The sequence below is a fragment of the Salmo salar genome, chromosome ssa09, assembly GCF_905237065.1.
Source record: "Salmo salar chromosome ssa09, Ssal_v3.1, whole genome shotgun sequence".
Taxonomy (NCBI): Eukaryota; Metazoa; Chordata; class Actinopteri; order Salmoniformes; family Salmonidae; genus Salmo; species Salmo salar.
In genome coordinates, this window is record NC_059450.1 from 125,718,969 (window position 1) to 125,739,561 (window position 20,593).

Sequence of the window (20,593 nt, forward strand, 5' to 3'; positions counted from 1 at the left end):
GTTGGAGATCACAGAATGTGTGTATGTCATTGAATCTGTGTGATTCTAATAGTATCACTCATTGAAGACATACATCAGTGATGCAAGGCCCATTTCTTATAAATTGTACATGTGGTTAACTAAAAAATAAATTAACATTAATATTACTGGTCTGTATTTACTAAGATGCAACGTGTTTTTAATGGATTTAATGTATTGAAAGTATCCATCCCCAAAATTCACACTACTTTAAAAGTAACCCACGTTGGCATGTAAAATAAATATTTTTTGGCTTTCTTTTTTTGCTTGTAGGAAATGTTTTTTCTTTGATCATTTTCATCACCTCAATTAGAATACTACTACAAACCCGACAGGCATAGCCTATTGGAATGCTTTCAATAACTTCAGGGGAATACTATAGAAAATAATACAGGAACACTATTTAAATTCATAAGAATACTACAGAGATACTGCATAATATTTATACTATTGAAATCTTATTGGATATTTTGAAGTTATTAAAGGTCAAAAATACATACTATAGAGACTCCTATAATCATTCTATAGTATTTTCATAGCAAAATAGTATATCATAGCATACTATAAACTAACTATAGGGTATTATAAAAAACGTACAGTTTCTTATAGGAATCTTGTAGCGTTGCAATGGTGCTTTTTCGTAAGGGTGTAACTCTAAAAGGTGTGTACAATATAGCCTACGCCCTACGCTGTGATCCAGACAGTTTCACTTTCAACCCAGACGGACAGTAAGTTTACAGTTAAACAGTAAGAAAATGGCAGGTAAGTAGGATTATTATATTTAGAAAATGAATCATATGGGAAAATCAATAAAGTATTTTAATAATGTTTGAATTTTAAAACAACTATGTACTTTTCACACGTTTCTAATGGTGCTGTAGACAGATAAAGGAAGATAGTCATACATCAGATACAGTTTCGTGATTGGGATATTAGTGAAATGAACATATGCATTGTCTGTGGCTCTTCATCTCTAACGTAATCTCTGAACAGAGAGTCAGCTGCACACTCTGCGGAATGACTTTGTGTTGAGCGAATGAACTCCCGAGGGAGTCATTCCTTTCTTATATCCCAATAGGAAAGGGATGTGGTTCTGCAGAGGAATGGGGGAACATAGATATGGTTCTGAAGAAAGGAGATGGAGTGTGTGATATTATGATCAGCCTCCTGAATGACCTGGACTTTCACATCTACAATATGGCTGTTAGCATTGACAAGGCCTGATTGGTTATGCTTTATTTTACAGTTTGCTCATTACCTGGCATTTACTTATTGCATATCATATTAATTTTCCTTGAATTACCCGAAGAGCTTTTCATATTGGTGTTACTCAATTACTGTTGAATTAACATTTGCTGAAAAATTGTAGCAAATATCAATACAAATGAAATGCTGATCTAATGTCTTTGCCTATGACTGAGGAAAAAGAGCTGCATCACAAAAACTATTCAAAAATCAAAGGTAACAAACCAAAGAACAGAATAGCACGGTAAATTAATACATTTTATTAGTTTTAAAGCTAGAAATAGTTCAGAAACATACAATTACAGGGGTCACAGAGCAGAAAAAAAGGGACCAACTATCTAGACTCCCATCTAAACTCCATCTCCTCAGTCAAACCATCTACACGTTTTACAGAACACAGAAAGAACACACAACTTGTTGATTAGACGTTTAAGTTCTCTCTTTCTCTCTGCATGCTGGGAGTGTTTGGTGCATGCTGGGAATTGTATGAGCGAGTGTGAGTGGTGTCTAGAGTTAGATCACCTGTGTTTTTTTTCAAGTTTCCTTTTCTTTTTAAAAAAACTTTATTTATAGATTTTCAAATATGAGAACAAGAACAGTACAACCCCAACCCCTCATTCTCCCATCCACCCCTCCCTAACATCCACCCACCCTCCCTCCAATCCACCCTCCCACCCACCAAGGCATCATACAAGGATATACTATTAAAGTCAATTAAATAGGACAGAAACAAACAGAAAAACAGTAATAGAAAAAAAAACTATGGAAAAAGTTCAATAAAAATTCTTATCAGCACAAATGGCCACTAGAACAGACGTGACTGCTTACCAAAATATGCAAGTTACACTAAGTAAAAGATGGGCTCTCCACGTATTGTATTAATAGGGACCAGGTTAAGTCAAACTTTTGTTGGGACCCAAGCACAGTGTACCTAACCTTCTCCAGAGACAGAGATGACATCACCTCCTTAACCCACTGCATAAAGGAGGGCGGCATTGCAGACTTCCAGTGAAAGAGGACAAGGCGGCGAGCTAGCAGTGAGGCAAATACTATTGCATTTTCCTGATGCGTGGTAGCATTCTGGTCTAGGGGAAGTACCCCAAAAATGGCAGTGAACGTGTTGGGACTAACAGTTGTATTACACATAAGTGAGAATGCCTAAAAAATGGGGTCCCAGAAGCCACTCAAAGATTGGCATGACCAAAACATGTGTCCCAAAGTCGCTGGGCTCTGGTGGCATCTCAAACACTTGGGGTCCCCATTTGGGTATATTTTTGCCAATCTATCATTTGAGTAATGGAGATGGTACAAAACTTTAAACTGAATGAGCCCATGCCTTAGTCAAAATAATGAGGTGTGGATACGTTCAATACTTTGTTGCCATATGTCATCGGGTAACTCGCCACCCATGTCTTGCTCCCATGCATATTTTGTATTTGCCAAGAAAGCAGGATTAATGTTCTGCATTAAGTCTAAGATCTAAGCACCTCTTGACTGGACACTTAGTGGGCTCGAGTGGAAATTAAGGGAAATGTTTGTTTTTTTAAATCTGCTAGTTTGCAGATATCTAAAAAAGTGGGTATGGGGAATATTATGGACAACCCTCAGAGTATCGAATGAGACGAATGTGTTGTCAACAAATAGGTCACAAAAAAACACCAAATCATTCCTATGCCAGAATTGGAATGCCGTGTCAATCTGTGACGCTGGGAAGAGATGATTAGATGTTAATGGAGAGAAGTCGCTTGCTTGTTTAAGGCTAAAGTGATTTCGGAATTGGGACCAGATTTTAAGGGAGTTCTTGACAATGGGCTTAGGTCTCTCTAGATATACCTTTCTCATTTGTGGATTTGACTTATTCCAAATTAAGTTGGAAATGTACACTGTGCTCCAAATTTACTAGCATCCCTGACTGGCAATACACAAACAATACTTAAAAAATATAAATAATATAATATTAGAGATAAACTCAAAATACCAACATGTGAGAAACACTGTACTTTATTAATGTTTCAATGGAACCCACCAAAATAATGTATTGCTTTAAGAAAAAAATCTATGTCCTCCAAATCAAGGTTTCACAATTAATGGCACTCTTAAATATTATTGTAAATAACATCTACCAAAATTAAACAAGGAATTAAATTCCACAACTATATTGTGCCATTACATCACTTCCTGTTTCATTACGGTATAAAAATGAGGTAACACGCATGCAATATCCCTTTGTCATCCAACACTATGAAGAAAAGAAAAGAACTGGCAGTTCAAAAGAGACAGATGATCGTGACCTTCATAAATCTGGTAATGGCTACAAGAAGAGCCACAAACGATTGAATATACCACTAAGCACTGTCAGGACAATTATAAAATAATTCAAAAGATATTGAACAGTTGAAAACCTCACGGGTAGAGGACGCAAATGCCCCCCAGGATAGGGAGGAGGATTGTAAGAGAACCAACAACATCCCCAAGAATCACTGTGAAAGAATTGCAGGCCATGGTGGCGTCTTGGGGTCACCAGGTTTCAAAAAGCACATCAGACGCTACCTCCACAACCACAGGCTCTTTGGAAGGGTTGCCAGAAGAAAGCCCTTTCTGACCCCAAGACACAGATGTAAGAGCTTGGAGTTTGCCAAACGTCATTTAAATTATGACTGGAAGAAGGTGCTCTGGTCAGATGAGATCAAAATTGAATGTTTTGGTCAGCTACATCATCAGCATGGTTGGCCTCGAAACAGAGATGCATACAAGGAGAGGCACCTCATACCCACGGTGAAATATGGTGGTGGGTCAGTGATGTTTTGGGGCTGTTTTAATTCCAGAGGTCCAGGGGCACTGGTTAAGATTGACGGCTTAATGAATTCCACCAAGTATCAGGCAATTTTGGCTGACAAAATTCTGACAAGGCTGGTTGCCTCTGCAAAAATGCTGGGACTTGGCCGTATGTGGACTTTCCAACAAGACAATGACCCAAAACATACCACAAGATCCACACAGAAATGGTTCTGTGACAACAAAATCAATGTTCTGCCATGGCTATCTCAGTCGCCGGACCTTAATCCAATCGAAAACCTGTGGGCTGAGTTAAAGAGGGCAGTTGATAAGCGCAAACCCAAGAATGTGAAGGATCTTGAAAGGCTCTGCATAGAGGTATGGTCCAAAATCTCTCCAAATATGTTCCTTAACCTTGTCAAACATTACAGGAAAAGACTCCAACCTGTTATCCCTGCCAGAGGTGGTTGCACTAAGTACTAAATGAGGAGCACCAATAATTATGAAACCTTGATTTTGGTGAAATGTATTTTGTATTAAATTATTGAAAGATTTTGGTGGGTTCCATTGAAACATTAATAAAGTACAGTATTTCTCACATGTTGGTATTTTGAGTTTCTCTCTATTGTTTGTGCATTGCCAGTCAGGGGTGCCAGTATTTTGGAGCCCACTGTACCTGTCCAGTTGTTTGGCAGAAAAATTGGCAGAAAAATGGGAATCATTTGGAATAAGTACAAAAACCTAGGTAGTACAGTCATCTTAACAGAATTAGTGCGACCTACTAATGAAATGGGAAGAGACGACCACCTTATGAAATCCTGCTTAGTGCGCTCCTGCAGTGTTTCAAAGTTGTTTAAACAGAGCATTAAATGAGCAAGTGACCTTTATCCCCAAATAAGTAAACATCTGATGCTCCACCTTAAATGGGAAGTTGGCATACCCAATTCCTTCTGCTAACTGATTAATGGGGAGGAGCACAGTTTTTGTTAGGTTTAACTTTTAACCAGAGAATGTCCCAAAACCTTGTAGTATTTCCAAGAGAATAGACTCCACAGGGTTAGAGATGTATAAAAGAAGATTGTCTGCATATAAAGACACCTTGTGAGTTGTCGCCCCTTAATATTCCCTTAATCCTCTCCTCTGCCCGCAGGGCGATAGAAAGAGGCTCAATAGCCAATTTCAAATAGGAAAGGGGATAAACAGCATCCCTGCCTGGCCCCCCTGTGGAGAGGGAAGTAGATAGAGGTAACATTGTTGGTGCAAACAGAAGCCACTGGGGACGAGTACAAAATCTTAATCCAGGAAAGGAATGACGGACCAAACCCAAATCTCTCTAGTACCGTAAATAGATATTCCCACTCAAGAACATTAAATAGCCGGCACATATTATAGAAAGATTTTTATATACACTGCTCCAAAAAATAAAGGGAACACTAAAATAATACATCCTAGATCTGAATGAATGAAATAATCTTATTAAATACTTTTATCTTTACATAGTTGAATGTGCTGACAACAAAATCACACAAAAATAATCAACGGAAATCCAATTTATCAACCCATGGAAGTCTGGATTTGGAGTCACACTCAATATTAAAGTGGAAAAACACACTACAGGCTGATCCAACTTTGATGTAATGTCCTTAAAACAAGTCAAAATGAGGCTCAGTAGTGTGTGTGGCCTCCACGTGCCTGTATGACCTCCCTACAACGCCTGGGCATGCTCCTGATGAGGTGGCGGATGGTCTCCTGAGGGATCTCCTCCCAGACCTGGACTAAAGCATCCGCCAACTCCTGGACAGTCTGTGGTGCAACGTGGCGTTGGTGGATGGAGCGAGACATGATGTCCCAGATGTGCTCAATTGGATTCAGGTCTGGGGAACGGGCGGGCCAGTCAATAGCATCAATGCCTTCCTCTTGCAGGAACTGCTGACACACTCCAGCCACATGAGGTCTAGCATTGTCTTGCATTAGGATGAACTCAGGGACAACCGCACCAGCATATGGTCTCACAAGGGGTCTGAGGATCTCATCTCGGTACCTAATGGCAGTCAGGCTACCTCTGGCGAGCACATGGAGGGCTGTGCGGCCCCCCAAAGAAATGCCACCCCACACCATGACTGACCCACCGCCAAACCGGTCATGCTGGAGGATGTTGCAGGCAGCAGAACGTTCTCCACGGTGTCTCCAGACTGTCACGTCTGTCACATGTGCTCAGTGTGAACCTGCTTTCATCTGTGAAGAGCACAGGGCGCCAGTGGCGAATTTGCCAATCTTGGTGTTCTCTGGCAAATGCCAAACGTCCTGCACGATGTTGGGCTGTAAGCACAACCCCCACCTGTGGAAGTCGGGCCCTCATACCACCCTCATGGAGTCTGTTTCTGACCGTTTGAGCAGACACATGCACATTTGTGGCCTGCTGGAGGTCATTTTGCAGGGCTCTGGCAGTGCTCCTCCTGCTCCTCCTTGCACAAAGGCAGAGGTAGCGGTCCTGCTGCTGGGTTGTTGCCCTCCTACGGCCTCCTCCACGTCTCCTGATGTACTGGCCTTTCTCCTGGTAGCGCCTCCATGCTCTGGACACTACGCTGACAGACACAGCAAACCTTCTTGCCACAGCTCGCATTGATGTCCCATCCTGGATGAGCTGCACTACCTGAGCCACTTGTGTGGGTTGTAGATGCCGTCTCATGCTACCACTAAAGTGAAAGCACCGCCAGCATTCAAAAGTGACCAAAACATCAGCCAGGAAGCATAGGAACTGAGAAGTGGTCTGTGGTTACCACCTGCAGAACCACTCCTTTATTGGGGGTGTCTTGCTAATTGCCTATAATTTCCACCTGTTGTCTATTCCATTTGCACAACAGCATGTGAAATTTATTGTCAATCAGTGTTGCTTCCTAACTGGACAGTTTGATTTCACAGAAGTGTGATTGACTTGGAGTTACATTATGTTTTTTAAGTGTTCCCTTTATTTTTTTGAGCAGTATATTTTTTATTTCACCTTTATTTAACCAGGTAGGCTAGTTGAGAACAAGTTCTCATTAGCAACTGCGACCTGGCCATGATAAAGCAAAGCAATTCGACACATACAACAACATAGAGTTACACATGGAATAAACAAAACATACAGTCAATAATACAGTAGAACAAAAGAAAACAAAAAGTCTATATACAGTGAGTGCAAATGAGGTAAGAAAAGGCAATAAATAGGCCATGGTGGCAAAGATATTACAATATAGAAATTAAACACTGGAATGGTAGATGTGCAGAAGATGAATGTGCAAGTAGAGATACTGAGGTGCAAAGGAGCAAGATAAATAAATAACAGTATGGGGATGAGGTACATAGATGGGCTGTTTTCAGAAGGGCTATGTACAGGTGCAGTGATCTGTGAGCTGCTCTGACAGCTGGTGCTTAAAGCTGGTGAATGAGATATGAGTCTCCAGCTTCAGTGATTTTTGCAGTTCGTTCCAGTCATTGGCAGCAGAGAACTGGAAGGAAAGACGGCCAAAGGAGGAATTGGCTTTGGGGGTGACCAGTGAGATATACCTGCTGGAGCGCATGCTACGAGTGGGTGCTGCTATGGTGACCAGTGAGCTGAGATAAGGCGGGGTTTTACCTAGCAGAGACTTGTAGATAACCTGTAGCCAGTGGGTTTGGTGACGAGTATGAAGCGAGGGCCAACCAACGAGAGCGTACATGTCGCAGTGGTTGGTAGTGTATGGGGCTTTGGTGACAAAACGGATGGCACTGTGATAGACTGCATCCAATTTGTTGAGTAGAGTGTTGGAGGCTATTTTATAGATGGCATCGCCGGAGTAGAGTGTTGGAGGCTATTTTATAGATGGCATCGCCGAAGTCGAGGATCAGTAGGATGGTCAGTTTTACGAGGGTATGTTTGGCAGCATGAGTGCAGGATGCTTTGTTGCGATATTGGAAGCCAATTCTAGATTTAATTTTGGATTGGAGATGCTTAATGTGAGTCTGGAAGGAGATTTTACAGTCTAACCAGACACCTAGGTATTTGTAGTTGTCCACGTATTCTAAGTCAGAGCCGTCCAGAGTAGTGATGCTGGACGTGCGGGCAGGTGCGGGTAGTGTTCGATTGAATAGCATGCATTTAGTTTTACTTGCATTTAACAGCAGTTGGAGGCCACGGAAGGAGAGTTGTATGGCATTGAAGCTCGCCTGGAGGTTAGTTAACGCAGTTTCCAAAGAGGGGCCAGAAGTATACAGAATGGTGTCGTCTGCGTAGAGGTGGATCAGAGAATCACCAGCAGCAAGAGCGACATCATTGATGTATACAGAGAAGAGAGTCGGCCCGAGAATTGAACCCTGTGGCACCCTCATAGAGACTGCCAGAGGTCCGGACAACAGGCCTTCCAATTTGACACACTGACTTCTATCAGAGAAGTAGTTGGTAAACCAGGCAAGGCAATCATTTGAGAAACCAACGCTGTCGAGTCTGCCAATAAGAATGTGGTGATTGACAGACTTGAAAGCTTTGGCCAGGTCGATGAATACGGCTGCACAGTAATGTCTCTTATCGATGGCGGTTATGATATCGTTTAGGACCTTGAGCGTGGCTGAGGTGCACCCATGACCAGCTCTGAAACCAGATTGCATAGCGGAGAAGGTACGGCGGGATTCGAAATGGTCGGTAATCTGTTTGTTAACTCGGCTTTCGAAGACCTTAGAAAGACAGGGTAGGATAGATATAGGTCTGTAGCAGTTTGTGTCTAGAGTGTCACCCCCATTGAAGAGGGGGATGACCACGGCAGCTTTCCAATCTTTGGGAATCTCAGACGATACAAAAGAGAGGTTGAACAGGCTAGTAATATGGGTTGCAACAATTTTGGCAGATAATTTTAGAAAGAGGGTCCAGATTGTCTAGGCGGTTGATTTGTAGGGGTCCAGATTTTGCAGCTCTTTCAGAACATCAGCTATCTGGATTTGGGTGAAGGAGAAATGGTGGTGGCTTTGGTGTGTTGCTGTGGAGGGTGCCGAACAGTTGACCGGCGTAGGGATAGCCAGGTGGAAAGCATAGCCAGCCGTAGAGAAATGTTTATTGAAATTCTCAATTATAGTGGATTTATCGGTGGTAACAGTGTTTTCTAGCCTCAGAGCAGTGGACTGCTGGGAGGAGGTGCTCATATTTTCCATGGACTTTAGTGTCCCAGAACTTTTTGAGTTCGTACTACAGGATGCAAATTTCTGTTTGAAAAAGGTAACCTTAGCTTTTCTAACTGCCTGTGTATATTTGTTCCTAACTTCCCTGAAAAGTTGCATATCACGGGGGCTGTTCAATGCTAATGCAGAACAACACAGGATGTTTTTGTGCTGGTCAAGGGCAGACAAGTCTGGAGTGAACCAAGGGCTATATCTATTCCTAGTTCAATTTTTTTTTTAAGTGGGGCATGCTTATTTAAGATGGTGAGGAAGGCAGTTTTAAAGAATAGCCAGGCATCATCTACTGACGGGATGCGGTCAATGTCATTCCAGGATACCCCGGCCAGGTCGATTTAGAAAGGGCTGCTCGCAGAAGTGTTTTAGGGAGCGTTTGACAGTGATGAGTGGTGGTCGTTTAGTCGCAGACCCATTACGGATGCAGGCAATGAGGCAGTGATTGCTGAGACACCTGAGAGCCCGTCATTTCCGGTCCCAACTTGCAGACTTGTTTATGTGCTGCTGTGCGTTTTGTTGTTGCCAACCTTACTTTGCTACCTGAGAACTTTTCGTTTTTTACTTTTTAATTACCGTTTATTTTTAGTTTTTCCCTCACTCAACTTTTTTCATTTAACTTTTTCACTCCGGACGTTTTATCTGGACATGGTTCATCAGGACTTCCAACAGCCGAAGCTAAGTAGTAACATTAACATGATGCCTTCTAATTGCAGTCGTTGTACTCATAATATACAGGAGAACGATCGCCTTACGGTGAGGATGGCTATGCTGCAAGCCCAGGTTCAGACGCAATCATTAGGCAAGGGTAATTTCAGTGTAGGAAAGGATGAAACAGCGTCTGTGCCACCAGTAAGTATAGATAGTAACGTTAGTATAAATCCCCTCTCACAGTCCCCTCAGCCGGACAACTTTCTCATGGCTTCTGGAGGGAAATGCTGTAGGAATGCTCGACCGGTGTCGCTCATTCAGCCGACAGAAACTTTCAACCGGTTCTCCCCATTAAGCAGCGAGTCGGAGTCTGGTCTGGTCTCTACTCCTCCCGTTACGGGGTCTGAGACGTCGAAGGCTCCCACCATTAGCTCTGACAAATTGAAAACCCTAGTCATTGGCGACTCCATTACCCGTAGTATTAGACTTAAAACGAATCATCCAGCGATCATACACTGTTTACCAGTGGGCAGGGCTACCGACGTTAAGGCTAATCTGAAGATGGGGCTGGCTAAAACTGCCGAGTGTAGAGAGTATAGGGATATTGTTATCCACGTCGGCACCAACAATGTTAGGATGAAACAGTCAGAGGTCACCAAGCGCAACATAGCTTCAGCGTGTAAATCAGCTAGAAAGATGTGTCGGCATCGAGTAATTGTCTCTGGCCCCCTCCCAGTTAGGGGGAGTGATGAGCTCTACAGCAGAGTCTCACAACTCAATCGCTGGTTGAAAACTGTTTTCTGCCCCTCCCAAAATATAGAATTTGTAGATAATTGGCCCTCTTTCTGGGACTCACCCACAAACAGGACCCAGCCTGGCCTGTTGAGGAGTGACGGACTCCATCCTAGCTGGAGGGGTGCTCTCATCTTATCTACGAACATAGACAGGGCTCTAACTCCCTTAGTTCCACAATGAAATAGGGTGCAGGCCAGGCAGCAGGCTGTTAGCCAGCCTGCCAGCTTAGTGGAATCTGCCACTATCACAGTCAGTGTAGTCAGGTCATCTGTCCCCATTGAGACCGTGTCTGTGCCTCGACCAAGGTAGGGCAAAACATAACATGGCGGTGTTCGCCTTAGCAATCTCACTAGAATGAAGACCTCCTCCATTCCTGCCATTATTGAAAGAGATCGTGATACCTCACATCTCAAGATAGGGCTACTTAATGTTAGATCCCTCACTTCAAAGGCAGTTATAGTCAATTAACTAATCACTGATCATAATATTGATGTGATTGGCCTGACTGAAACATGGCTTAAGCCTGACGAACTTGCTGTGTTAAATGAGGCCTCACCTCCTGGTTACACTAGTGACCATATCCCCCGCGCATCCCGCAAAGGCGGAGCTGTTGCTAACATTTACGATAACAAATTTCAATTTACAAAAAAAAACAACCCCGTTTTCGTCTTTTGAGCTTCTAGTCATGAAATCTATGTAGCCTACTCAATCACTTTTTATAGCTACTGTTTACAGGCCTCCTGGGCCATATACAGCGTTCCTCACTGAATTCCTATCGGACATTGTAGTCATAGCAGATAATATTCTAATTTTTGGTGACTTTTTAATATTCACATGGAAAAGTCCACAGACCCACTCCAAAAGACTCTCGGAACCATCATCGACTCAGTGGGTTTTGTCCAACATGTCTCTGGACCTACTCACTGCCACAGTCATACTCTGGACCTAGTTTTGTCCCGTGGAATAAATGTTGTGGATCTTAATGTTTTTCCTCATAACCCTGGATTATCGGACCACCATTTTATTACATTTGCAATCGCAACAAATAATCTGCTCAGACCCCAACCAAGGAGCATCAAAAGTTGTGCTATAAATTCTCAGACAACCCATAGATTCCTTGATGCCCTTCCAGACTCCCTCTGCCTACCCAAGGACGTCAGAGGACAAAAATCAGTTAACCACCTAACTGAGGAACTCAATTTAACCTTGCGCAATACCCTAGATGCAGTTGCACCCCTAAAAACTAAAAACATTTGTCATAAGAAACTAGCTCCCTGGTATACAGAAAATACCCGAGCTCTGAAGCAAGCTTCCAGAAAATTGAAGTTGTGCGAAGTTGCTGGATATTGTCGGGAACTGGAACACGCTGTCGTACACGTCAATCCAGAGCATCCCAAACATGCTCAATGGGTGACATGTCTGGTGAGTATGCAGGCCATGGAAGAACTGGGACATTTTCAGCTTCCAGGAATTGTGTACAGATCCTTGCAACATGGGGCCATGCTGAAACATGTAATAGCAGCAGATGAGTGGCACGACAAAGTATCTCTGTGCATTCACGTTGCGTTCATATTTTTGGTCAGTATACTGTAGTTACTAGACCAATAAAAAAAGAGTTCCAAACCTCTCTGTTAAGGCAAGGGCTGATTTCAAGGTTTTACTGCTAACCTACAAAGCATTACATGGGCTTGCTCCTACCTATCTTTCTGATTTGGTCCTGCCGTACATACCTACACGTACGCTACGGTCACAAGACGCAGGCCTCCTAATTGTCCCTAGAATTTCTAAGCAAACGGCTGGAGGTAGGGCTTTCTCCTATAGAGCTCAATTTTTATGGAATGGTCTGCCTACCAATGTGAGAGACGCAGACTCAGTCTCAACCTTTAAGTCTTTACTGAAGACTTATCTCTTCAGTAGTTCCTATGATTAAATATAGTCTGGCCCAGGAGTGTGAAGGTGAACGGAAAGGCTGGAGCAACAAACCGCCCTTGCTGTCTCTGCCTTGCCGATTCCCCTCTTTCCACTGGGATTCTCTGCCTCTAACCCTTTTACAGGGGCTGAGTCACTGGCTTACTGGTGTTCTTCCATGCCGTCCATGGGAGGGGTGCGTCACTTGAGTGGGTTGAGTCACTGACGTGGTCTTCCTGTCTGGGTTGGCGCCCCCCCTTGGGTTGTGCCATGGCGGAGATCGTTGTGGGCTATACTCGGCCTTGTCTTAGGACGGTAAGTTGGTGGTTGGAGACATCCCTCTAGTGGTGTGGGGGCTGTGCTTTGGCAAAGTGGGTGGGGTTATATCCTGCCTGTTTGGCCCTGTCCGGGGTATCATCGGATGGGGCCACAGTGTCTTCTGATCCCTCCTGTCTCAGCCTCCAGTATTTATGCTGCAGTAGTTTATGTGTCGGGGGCTAGGGTCAGTCTGTTACATCTGGAGTATTTCTCTTGTCTTATCCGGTGTCCTGTGTGAATTTAAATATGCTCTCTCTAATTCTCTCTTTCTCTCTTTCTGTCTTTCTCTCGGAGGACCTGAGCCCTAGGACCATGCCTCAGGACTACCTGGTATGATGACTCCTTGCTGTCCCCAGTCCACCTGGCCGTGCTGCTGCTCCAGTTTCAACTGTTCTGCCTGCGGCTATGGAACCCTGACCTGTTCACCGGACGTGCTTGTTGCACCCTCGACAACTACTATGATTATTATTATTTGACCATGCTGGTCATTTATGAACATTTTAACATCTTGACAATGTTCTGTTATAATATCCACCCTGCACAGCCAGAAGAGGACTGGCCACCCCTCATAGCCTGGTTCCTCTCTAGGTTTCTTCCTAGGTTTTTGGCCTTTCTAGGGAGTTTTTCCTAGGGAGTTTTTCCTAGCCACCGTGCTTCTTTCACATGCATTGCTTGCTGTTTGGGGTTTTAGGCTGGGTTTCTGTACAGCACTTTGAGATATCAGCTGATGTACGTAGGGCTATATAAATACATTTGATTTGATTTGATTCAATAACAGCTAGTTTTCAGTTTTCCCCTCCCCAGACAGTCCAAAAAATATTCTTGCTTGAGTAATTGTGTCCTTGCTAAGAAGCAATTTTTGTTTGGTTTCAATTAAAGTGGTCAAAAATAACCACAGTAAGGTACTTAAGTTGTTACCCATAAATGTTTTGATATTGAGAGAAAAATGGCTGCATTGGACATTTAAGTGAAAATAGCTGTTCATTGGTCTACTCTATACATTATATATCCTTTTCTTATATTGGACTGAAGAAGACATTTGGTGAATTGTTATCTTAGGCCTACTACTGATTTTAAGTTAATTTCCCCCAATTTTTGAAGCACTAATTTTAACATTGATCTATTTCTATGGGGACAAGCAATGTTTGTGACAAACTGTTCACATCTCTCTTGTTGGCGGAGAGAATTTTGCAAGTTTATGTCACGTCCTGACCAGCAGAGGGTGTTGTGTAGTTTTTGGTCAGGACGTGGCAGAGTATGTCTGTGTATGTGTGTTCTGGGTGTTGTGTTTCTATGTGGGTCTTTGTGGCTGCCGATCAGGGACAGCTGGTTATTGTTGTTCCTGATTGGGAGTCATATAATTAGGAGTATGTTTGTCACTTGGGTTTGTGGGTGGTTGTGCTAACACTGCTAGTCGTTATTGTATGTATAGCCTTTTGGCCTGTCTGAAGTCGTTCGTGGTTTTTTTTGTTGGTGTATTCTTTACATTAAAAGATGAGTATCCACAGCCCGCTTGCATTTTGGTCTGACTCTGACTTCGAGATATCTTCAGATGAAGGCGAAGATTATGACAGTTTAATGCTTATTTCCTGCAATTCTACACATTTTGTCATCGGGTACAAAAGAAAATGTTGCAGTTTCAAAGCAAATGTTCTTGCAATTCTATACATTTTGCCATGTCTTATGTGACTAAACAATTACAACAATATCTATGGACAAAAAATAAATAAAAATACATTAGCTGACCTGTACATTTCTGACAAGTTGTAAATAGCTCTCTAAGGTATGCAATGACTAACATGACAAGAGGAACTGCCGACACCTTGCGCGGGAACCACTGATTAGAATGTTATGCTGTAGGCGTTCTCTATGTTAAAACGAACACAACTCACAAGGTTGTCCTCTCAGGGACATTATCATTGTATAGTGTTATTAAACAACACCTGTGCTTAAATGACGGTGTAAACATATATTTAAGAATGAAGCAGAAACAGGGGCCAGGAAGTTAGGGCAAATGCCAGACAGGCTGATCCATCTTTAGCTCAGTGACCAGTCTAAAAATTATGTAACCATAGAGATAGAGGACTGTAGTGCCCAAAAGCCAGTTTTAGCATGGGCTGCGGCATTGAGGACTTTCACCATTTTGAAGTAACTGGAGGATCAGCCAATGAATTAAACTTATGAGCAAACTTTCCGTAACTGCAAGTGGCAATAAATAACCAACCTTGGCTATTTATCTGTTTAAAAAACACTGTCCAGGTGCCATTATGCACCCTTCCAGTTTGTTTGAAAACTCGTAGAAGAAAATGGACTACTTCAAAATGGAGATTGCCTCAATGGTGCTTCCAGTGCTCTTGCAGATTGTCACGGCAGTTTGAAGGATCAGACCAAAATGCAGCGTGTATGTAGTTCCACATATTTATTAGACGTGAAACTGAATGCAATACATAAATAACTTAACCACAAAAACAACAAACCGTGCTGCAGAGAGGAAACCACACTACTCAAAAGACATTAACCCACAAAACAGGAAGAGAAAAACCCCTACTTAAATATGATCTCTAATCAGAGGCAATGAGGATCAGCTGCCTCCAATTAGAGATCAACCCCAAACAATCCCAACATAGAAATAGAAAACATAGATCAGCCCAAAACACCCCCTGTCACGCCCTGCCCTACTCTACTATAGAAAATGACATCTTACTAGGGTCAGGACGTGACACAGATTCCATAATGGGATAGATACACTGACGTGATGTTGATCTAAGTCTATAGATCTTTCACTACTAGAGGAATACTTTACTGCCCATTTGTGGAAACAGAATTTATTGGAATCTTACATCATTTTGCTCTTTCCCCCATCCGCCTGAAACACACACAGTACATATCCACTGACATTCTAGAAGAACATAGGGTCAGAGACACAGCAGCATCCCTGATTTGACTTTACTACAGTGCTTTACAGTACCATGACAGTAAAATACATTTAACAGAAATAAATCAGAATTTACAGAAATAAAATGCAATACAAATGATTATGTTGATGATAAAAACAAATGTACAGTATAAGCATTCAGTTCTGGCAGCTCACATCTTTACAGATATTCCTGTCAGTCCTGGGATTCAAACCAGTATCCCTGGTCCTACTGCTGTACCATCTAAAGTCATAATTGGTACCAGTTTAGGTTCAGATTTCTGATCTTCTTGATCCTAATCCCTATATGATAAGCTGCAACAGTGGTGGGAACAGAACATAGCCACAGGAAGTAGGGGTGCAGCACCCCCTGAAAAATCTCATAATATTTTTGGATAACTTTTTTTCTCATAAAAGTAGCACACTGGGCCTTTACTAGTCCTGCATTAGCGGACCGATGTAGCCTCGGGCATAGTATTCTCCCCCCGTGGCTATGGAACAGAATAAACTGTACAGATATTTCTGGTTACTGTAAACAACAGAAAAAAGGATGGCTGTAGAGAAGTTGATGAAAGTGATCAAGTGGGGAGCACACGTATTAAAAGCCTACTTTCGTGACTCCTTTGAGGCTTTCAAGCAAACAAGTAATTTTTTGACATGAGAGCACAACTAAATCAAAAGGTGAAACCACCAGACTTGCTATGATACATATACCATGCAGGTTGCTCAGTGCACTTTCAACACAGGAGAGTTTAACAATTGCTAAGTGAGAGAAAATCGTTATAGGAATAACATAAAAATGGCATAAGCCATCACTGCCAGAATAAGTAAGCACTCATTACATATACATTGCAGAAAAAGCCTGCAATATACAACCTTCGTGAGAGATTCCCTTTATTTCTGCCTCATGGCAAAATGTGTAGAACTGCAGGAAATTAACTTGAAAACTGCAACTGAAAAACAAAAAAATTCAAGAAGACAAACGTTTTATGGAGATGGGCAGGTATACAGCTGTCCTGAAGTTAGGTGGGCCAAGAGTCCAGATCTGGCAGAATGGTTTTGGGTGTAGGGTCTTCTCAAAGATCCCACTCAGCATCTGTTTGAGCATCGTCTGAAGGTAGGGAGGGCAGCTCCCCTTGATGCTCTGTAGTTATGCAGTTAACTAGCTAATATGACACAAGACATTCTCAGTTACAATACATGATAAACTTGATGTGATTTTTAAAGTCAATTTTAGCAACTATAAGTAAGAAAAAACAACATAATTCAAAATGTCACAAAGGAACTATCAGGTTATGTTCCAGGGTTAAGGCCTAGTACCTTGTTACAAGAATGCCTGATTTTAACCATCCTAACGCCATACATGAAAGGATTGAAAATTGGTGGACATATCAGAAAATAAACAAATAAAATAGTGCGAAGTATAGGTGGAAGATCTGCAGTTTCATATCTGCCTTGTAGAATCACAAATAACCAGCCAAAGAAGAAGTTCAGCATAGAGGCTATATGTGGTGTGCAAGTGTTAAATGCTTTCTGTTTTGTCTCTTTTGAAGACTTTAAACATATTTGTAGAATTCTGACATATGAGTATATGGTAGGAAATATAGTACAAGAAACATAAACCACAGTGACAAGAAGACCCCATATATTATTCAGCATAGTATTTGAACAGGCAAGCTTGACTACTGAGTAGTTATCACAATACAGTCTGTTTAGAATGTTACCACAAAATTGCAGTCGCAAACTCAGTGAGATAATGATGGCGATGAGGAAAAAAGAAGACAACCAGGACAGCAGAATTAAGCCACAAATTATTTTAGGTGTCATAATACTATTATATCGTAGGGGATAACAAATAGAAATGTACCTGTCATAAGACATAACCGCTAAATTACTAAATTCTGTTAGAGCACATGTGTACAACACATAAATCTGGAGATAACAATAAATAAGTGAAATATCATGTGTGTCAGACAGTAAGTAAAACATGAGAGCAGGAAACAAACCAGTGCTCCCATACAACTGATTAACAAACAAAGCACATAGAAACAGATACATGGGTTCATGAAGGCTTCTTTCAATGCAGATAACTCCAATAAGTAAAGCATTGGCAAGAATGATGACAAAATATAATACAGTTACTAGAGCAAAGTAGAAATACTTCAATCGTCCGATATCACCGTATGCAGCAAGCCTGAAGACCTCGTAGTGAGTAGAGTTTTCCATGGTCCTGGGAGTTGTTAAAGATGTGCTGTCAATGTTTGAAGAAGAGGAGCAAATCCTCCTACTATAGCTTACATATAAGTTAAATTGATGAAATCACAAAGAACAGACAACCTAAATGGATAATTCCTTGATTAGTTGATTCAGTAATAGATTTCCTCACATTTACAGTATACTCACCAATATAGACAGCTTTTCATTCTCCTGATAACATAATTCAAACAATATTTTACTTTGTATCCTGCACTCATGTAACTTTACATTCAAATGCAAAATAATACACTGATTACATGTATTCTAAATCCAAAATGACCTCCTTAAACTCAGCTCCTCACTTGATTCTTATACTTGTGAGATATAAAAAAAAAAAAAGCCTGCCATGGTGTGATATGCAAAGGATTACCAGTACCTGGGGATACCTGGGGATAATTAGACATTTTCAGAGTCAAGGAAACCATATACAGGAAAACAGATACCGTTTTGCATCACATGTCCTCCAGGGTGTTCAAATGCCTTTTTTAAATGACGTATCCACCCAAAACACTCATTCTTATATTTTAAATAACACTAATATATGACAACAATGTTTTTTTGTGAAGCAATGTTTCATTTTGGCTTTTTAATAGGGATGGTAGCAACATATGAAAATTGCTGTAGAAATCTGTTGCAGCTCAAGTTGACTACAAAATCCACATTGCAATGCTCTCTCTATGGGCTGGCTGGCTAGCTAGCAAACATGGCTACGCACAATAATACCAAAGACAATATCAGTATGTGACGTAGCTAGTTAGCTGTAAAATTGCCTTAACAAACTGCACTATTTTAGGAGTCTACAATCGAATCATGTTCAACCTGCAGATTGATGTGCCTCACAGAGTGGAGTGACATTCACAACAACACCATGCAGTGGACCCTGGACTGAAGAGGCAGAAAAATAGAAGAAATGTGCTAGACTGTCTGTAAAATTACATATTTCTTGAGGTAGGAATATCGGTCCCGCTTTAAATGACATGCAGCTTATAAAGTCTTCATAAAGCCTTCATAAACAATACATAAATGTGTTACAAATAATCTATAACCATATGTTATGCTTTATAAAGGGTTCATAAATTTGGCATAACTGTGTGACAATCACCGATGTCAAACTTGTGCTTTATAAAGTGTAGCATAAGCAACGCTTAATAAAGGCCTTATAAATCATTTTAAATTGAAGTTTCACAAAGCATTTATAAACCTCTCATGCATCTTGGTAGAGTATTGTAATGCCAGGATAGTGGGACTGATTCCCAGGGCCACCCATACATAAAAATGTCTTCACACATCACTAAGTCACTTTGGATAAAAGAGTCTGCTAAATTTGATATATTAAATTTCTCTAAAACATTTCTAGGACGGCCCAACATCTTTCCCTCTTGGATACATAGTCAATATTGGACCTGACCTCAACTTTCCACAAAATGCTGTGCTGCAGGATAACACTCTAAAGTGCAGTCATGAACAGAAAGAAACGTTGGTGAGTCCTTTTAAATCACTTTTAATTTCATGTCTACTTCGGTTTTTTTCCCCCCAAATTCAATTTTCTCAGTTTAGTTTTTCCAGGTTTCGGATTTCCCCCAGTTTCTTCCAAACTTTTTAAATAGAAAAACAGCAACATTTGATTTTCTGTGTTCACAACAATGCTTAAGCCACATCATGTGATGTGAAAAATCTAAGAAACTTCGATTTTTTTGTATAATTGCCCTTTGTAGTTGCCCACTATTGTTTGGTTAGAAGGTTTTCTGTAGTGCAGTAATCGCACATGTGATGATTATGTATTCCATATAGAGTGATTTGCATTGTGGCCACAAATGGAATGGGTAGAGTAAAAGGCCAACACTTCGTAGTGAGCATTTACATAGGTGTTTCCTGTTTCCGGTCACAACTTGCAGACTTGTTTACGCTGCTGTGCGTTTTTGTTGCCGATCTTACTTTGATACCTGACGGTTTTTTACTTTTTCATTACCGTATATTTTTACTTTTTCCCTCACTCAACTTTTTTCATTCAACTTTTTCACCCCGGAGGTTTTATCTGGACATGGTTCGTCAGGACTTCAAACAGATGAAGCTAAGTAACATTAACATGATGCCTTCTAATTGCAGTCGTTGTACTTATAATATACAGGAGAACGATCGCCTTACGGCAAGGATAGCTGTGCTGCAAGCCCAGCTTCAGACGCGATCGTTAGGCAAGGGTAATTTCAGTGTAGGAAAGGATGAAACAGCGTCTGTGCCACCAGTAAGTACAGATAGTAACGTTAGTATAAACCCCCTCGCACGGTCCCCGCAGCCGGACATCTTTCTCATGGCTTCTGGAGGGAAACGCTGTAGGAATGCTCAACCGGTGTCGCTTATTCAGCCGACAGAAACTTTCAACCGGTTCTCCCCATTAAGCGAGTCGGAGTCGGAGGCCGAGACTTCTCTGGTCTCTACTCCTCCCGTTGTGGGGTCTGAGACGCCGACGGCTCCCACCATTAGCTCTGACAAATTGAAAACCCTAGTCATTGGCGACTCCATTACCCGCAGTAT

At 41.7% G+C, this 20,593-nt stretch overlaps 1 protein-coding gene across 1 annotated transcript; it reads right to left on the reverse strand.

The window, feature by feature from the left end:
* Positions 1–16,301: 16,301 nt before the first annotated feature.
* On the reverse strand, positions 16,302–20,012 carry LOC106612776 (olfactory receptor 2A25-like). Its single transcript, XM_045724514.1, has one exon. It carries the CDS (start codon positions 18,029–18,031, stop codon positions 17,099–17,101), a length of 933 nt encoding a protein of 310 aa, XP_045580470.1. The 5' UTR covers positions 18,032–20,012; the 3' UTR covers positions 16,302–17,098.
* Between the last annotated feature and the right edge of the window lie 581 nt (positions 20,013–20,593).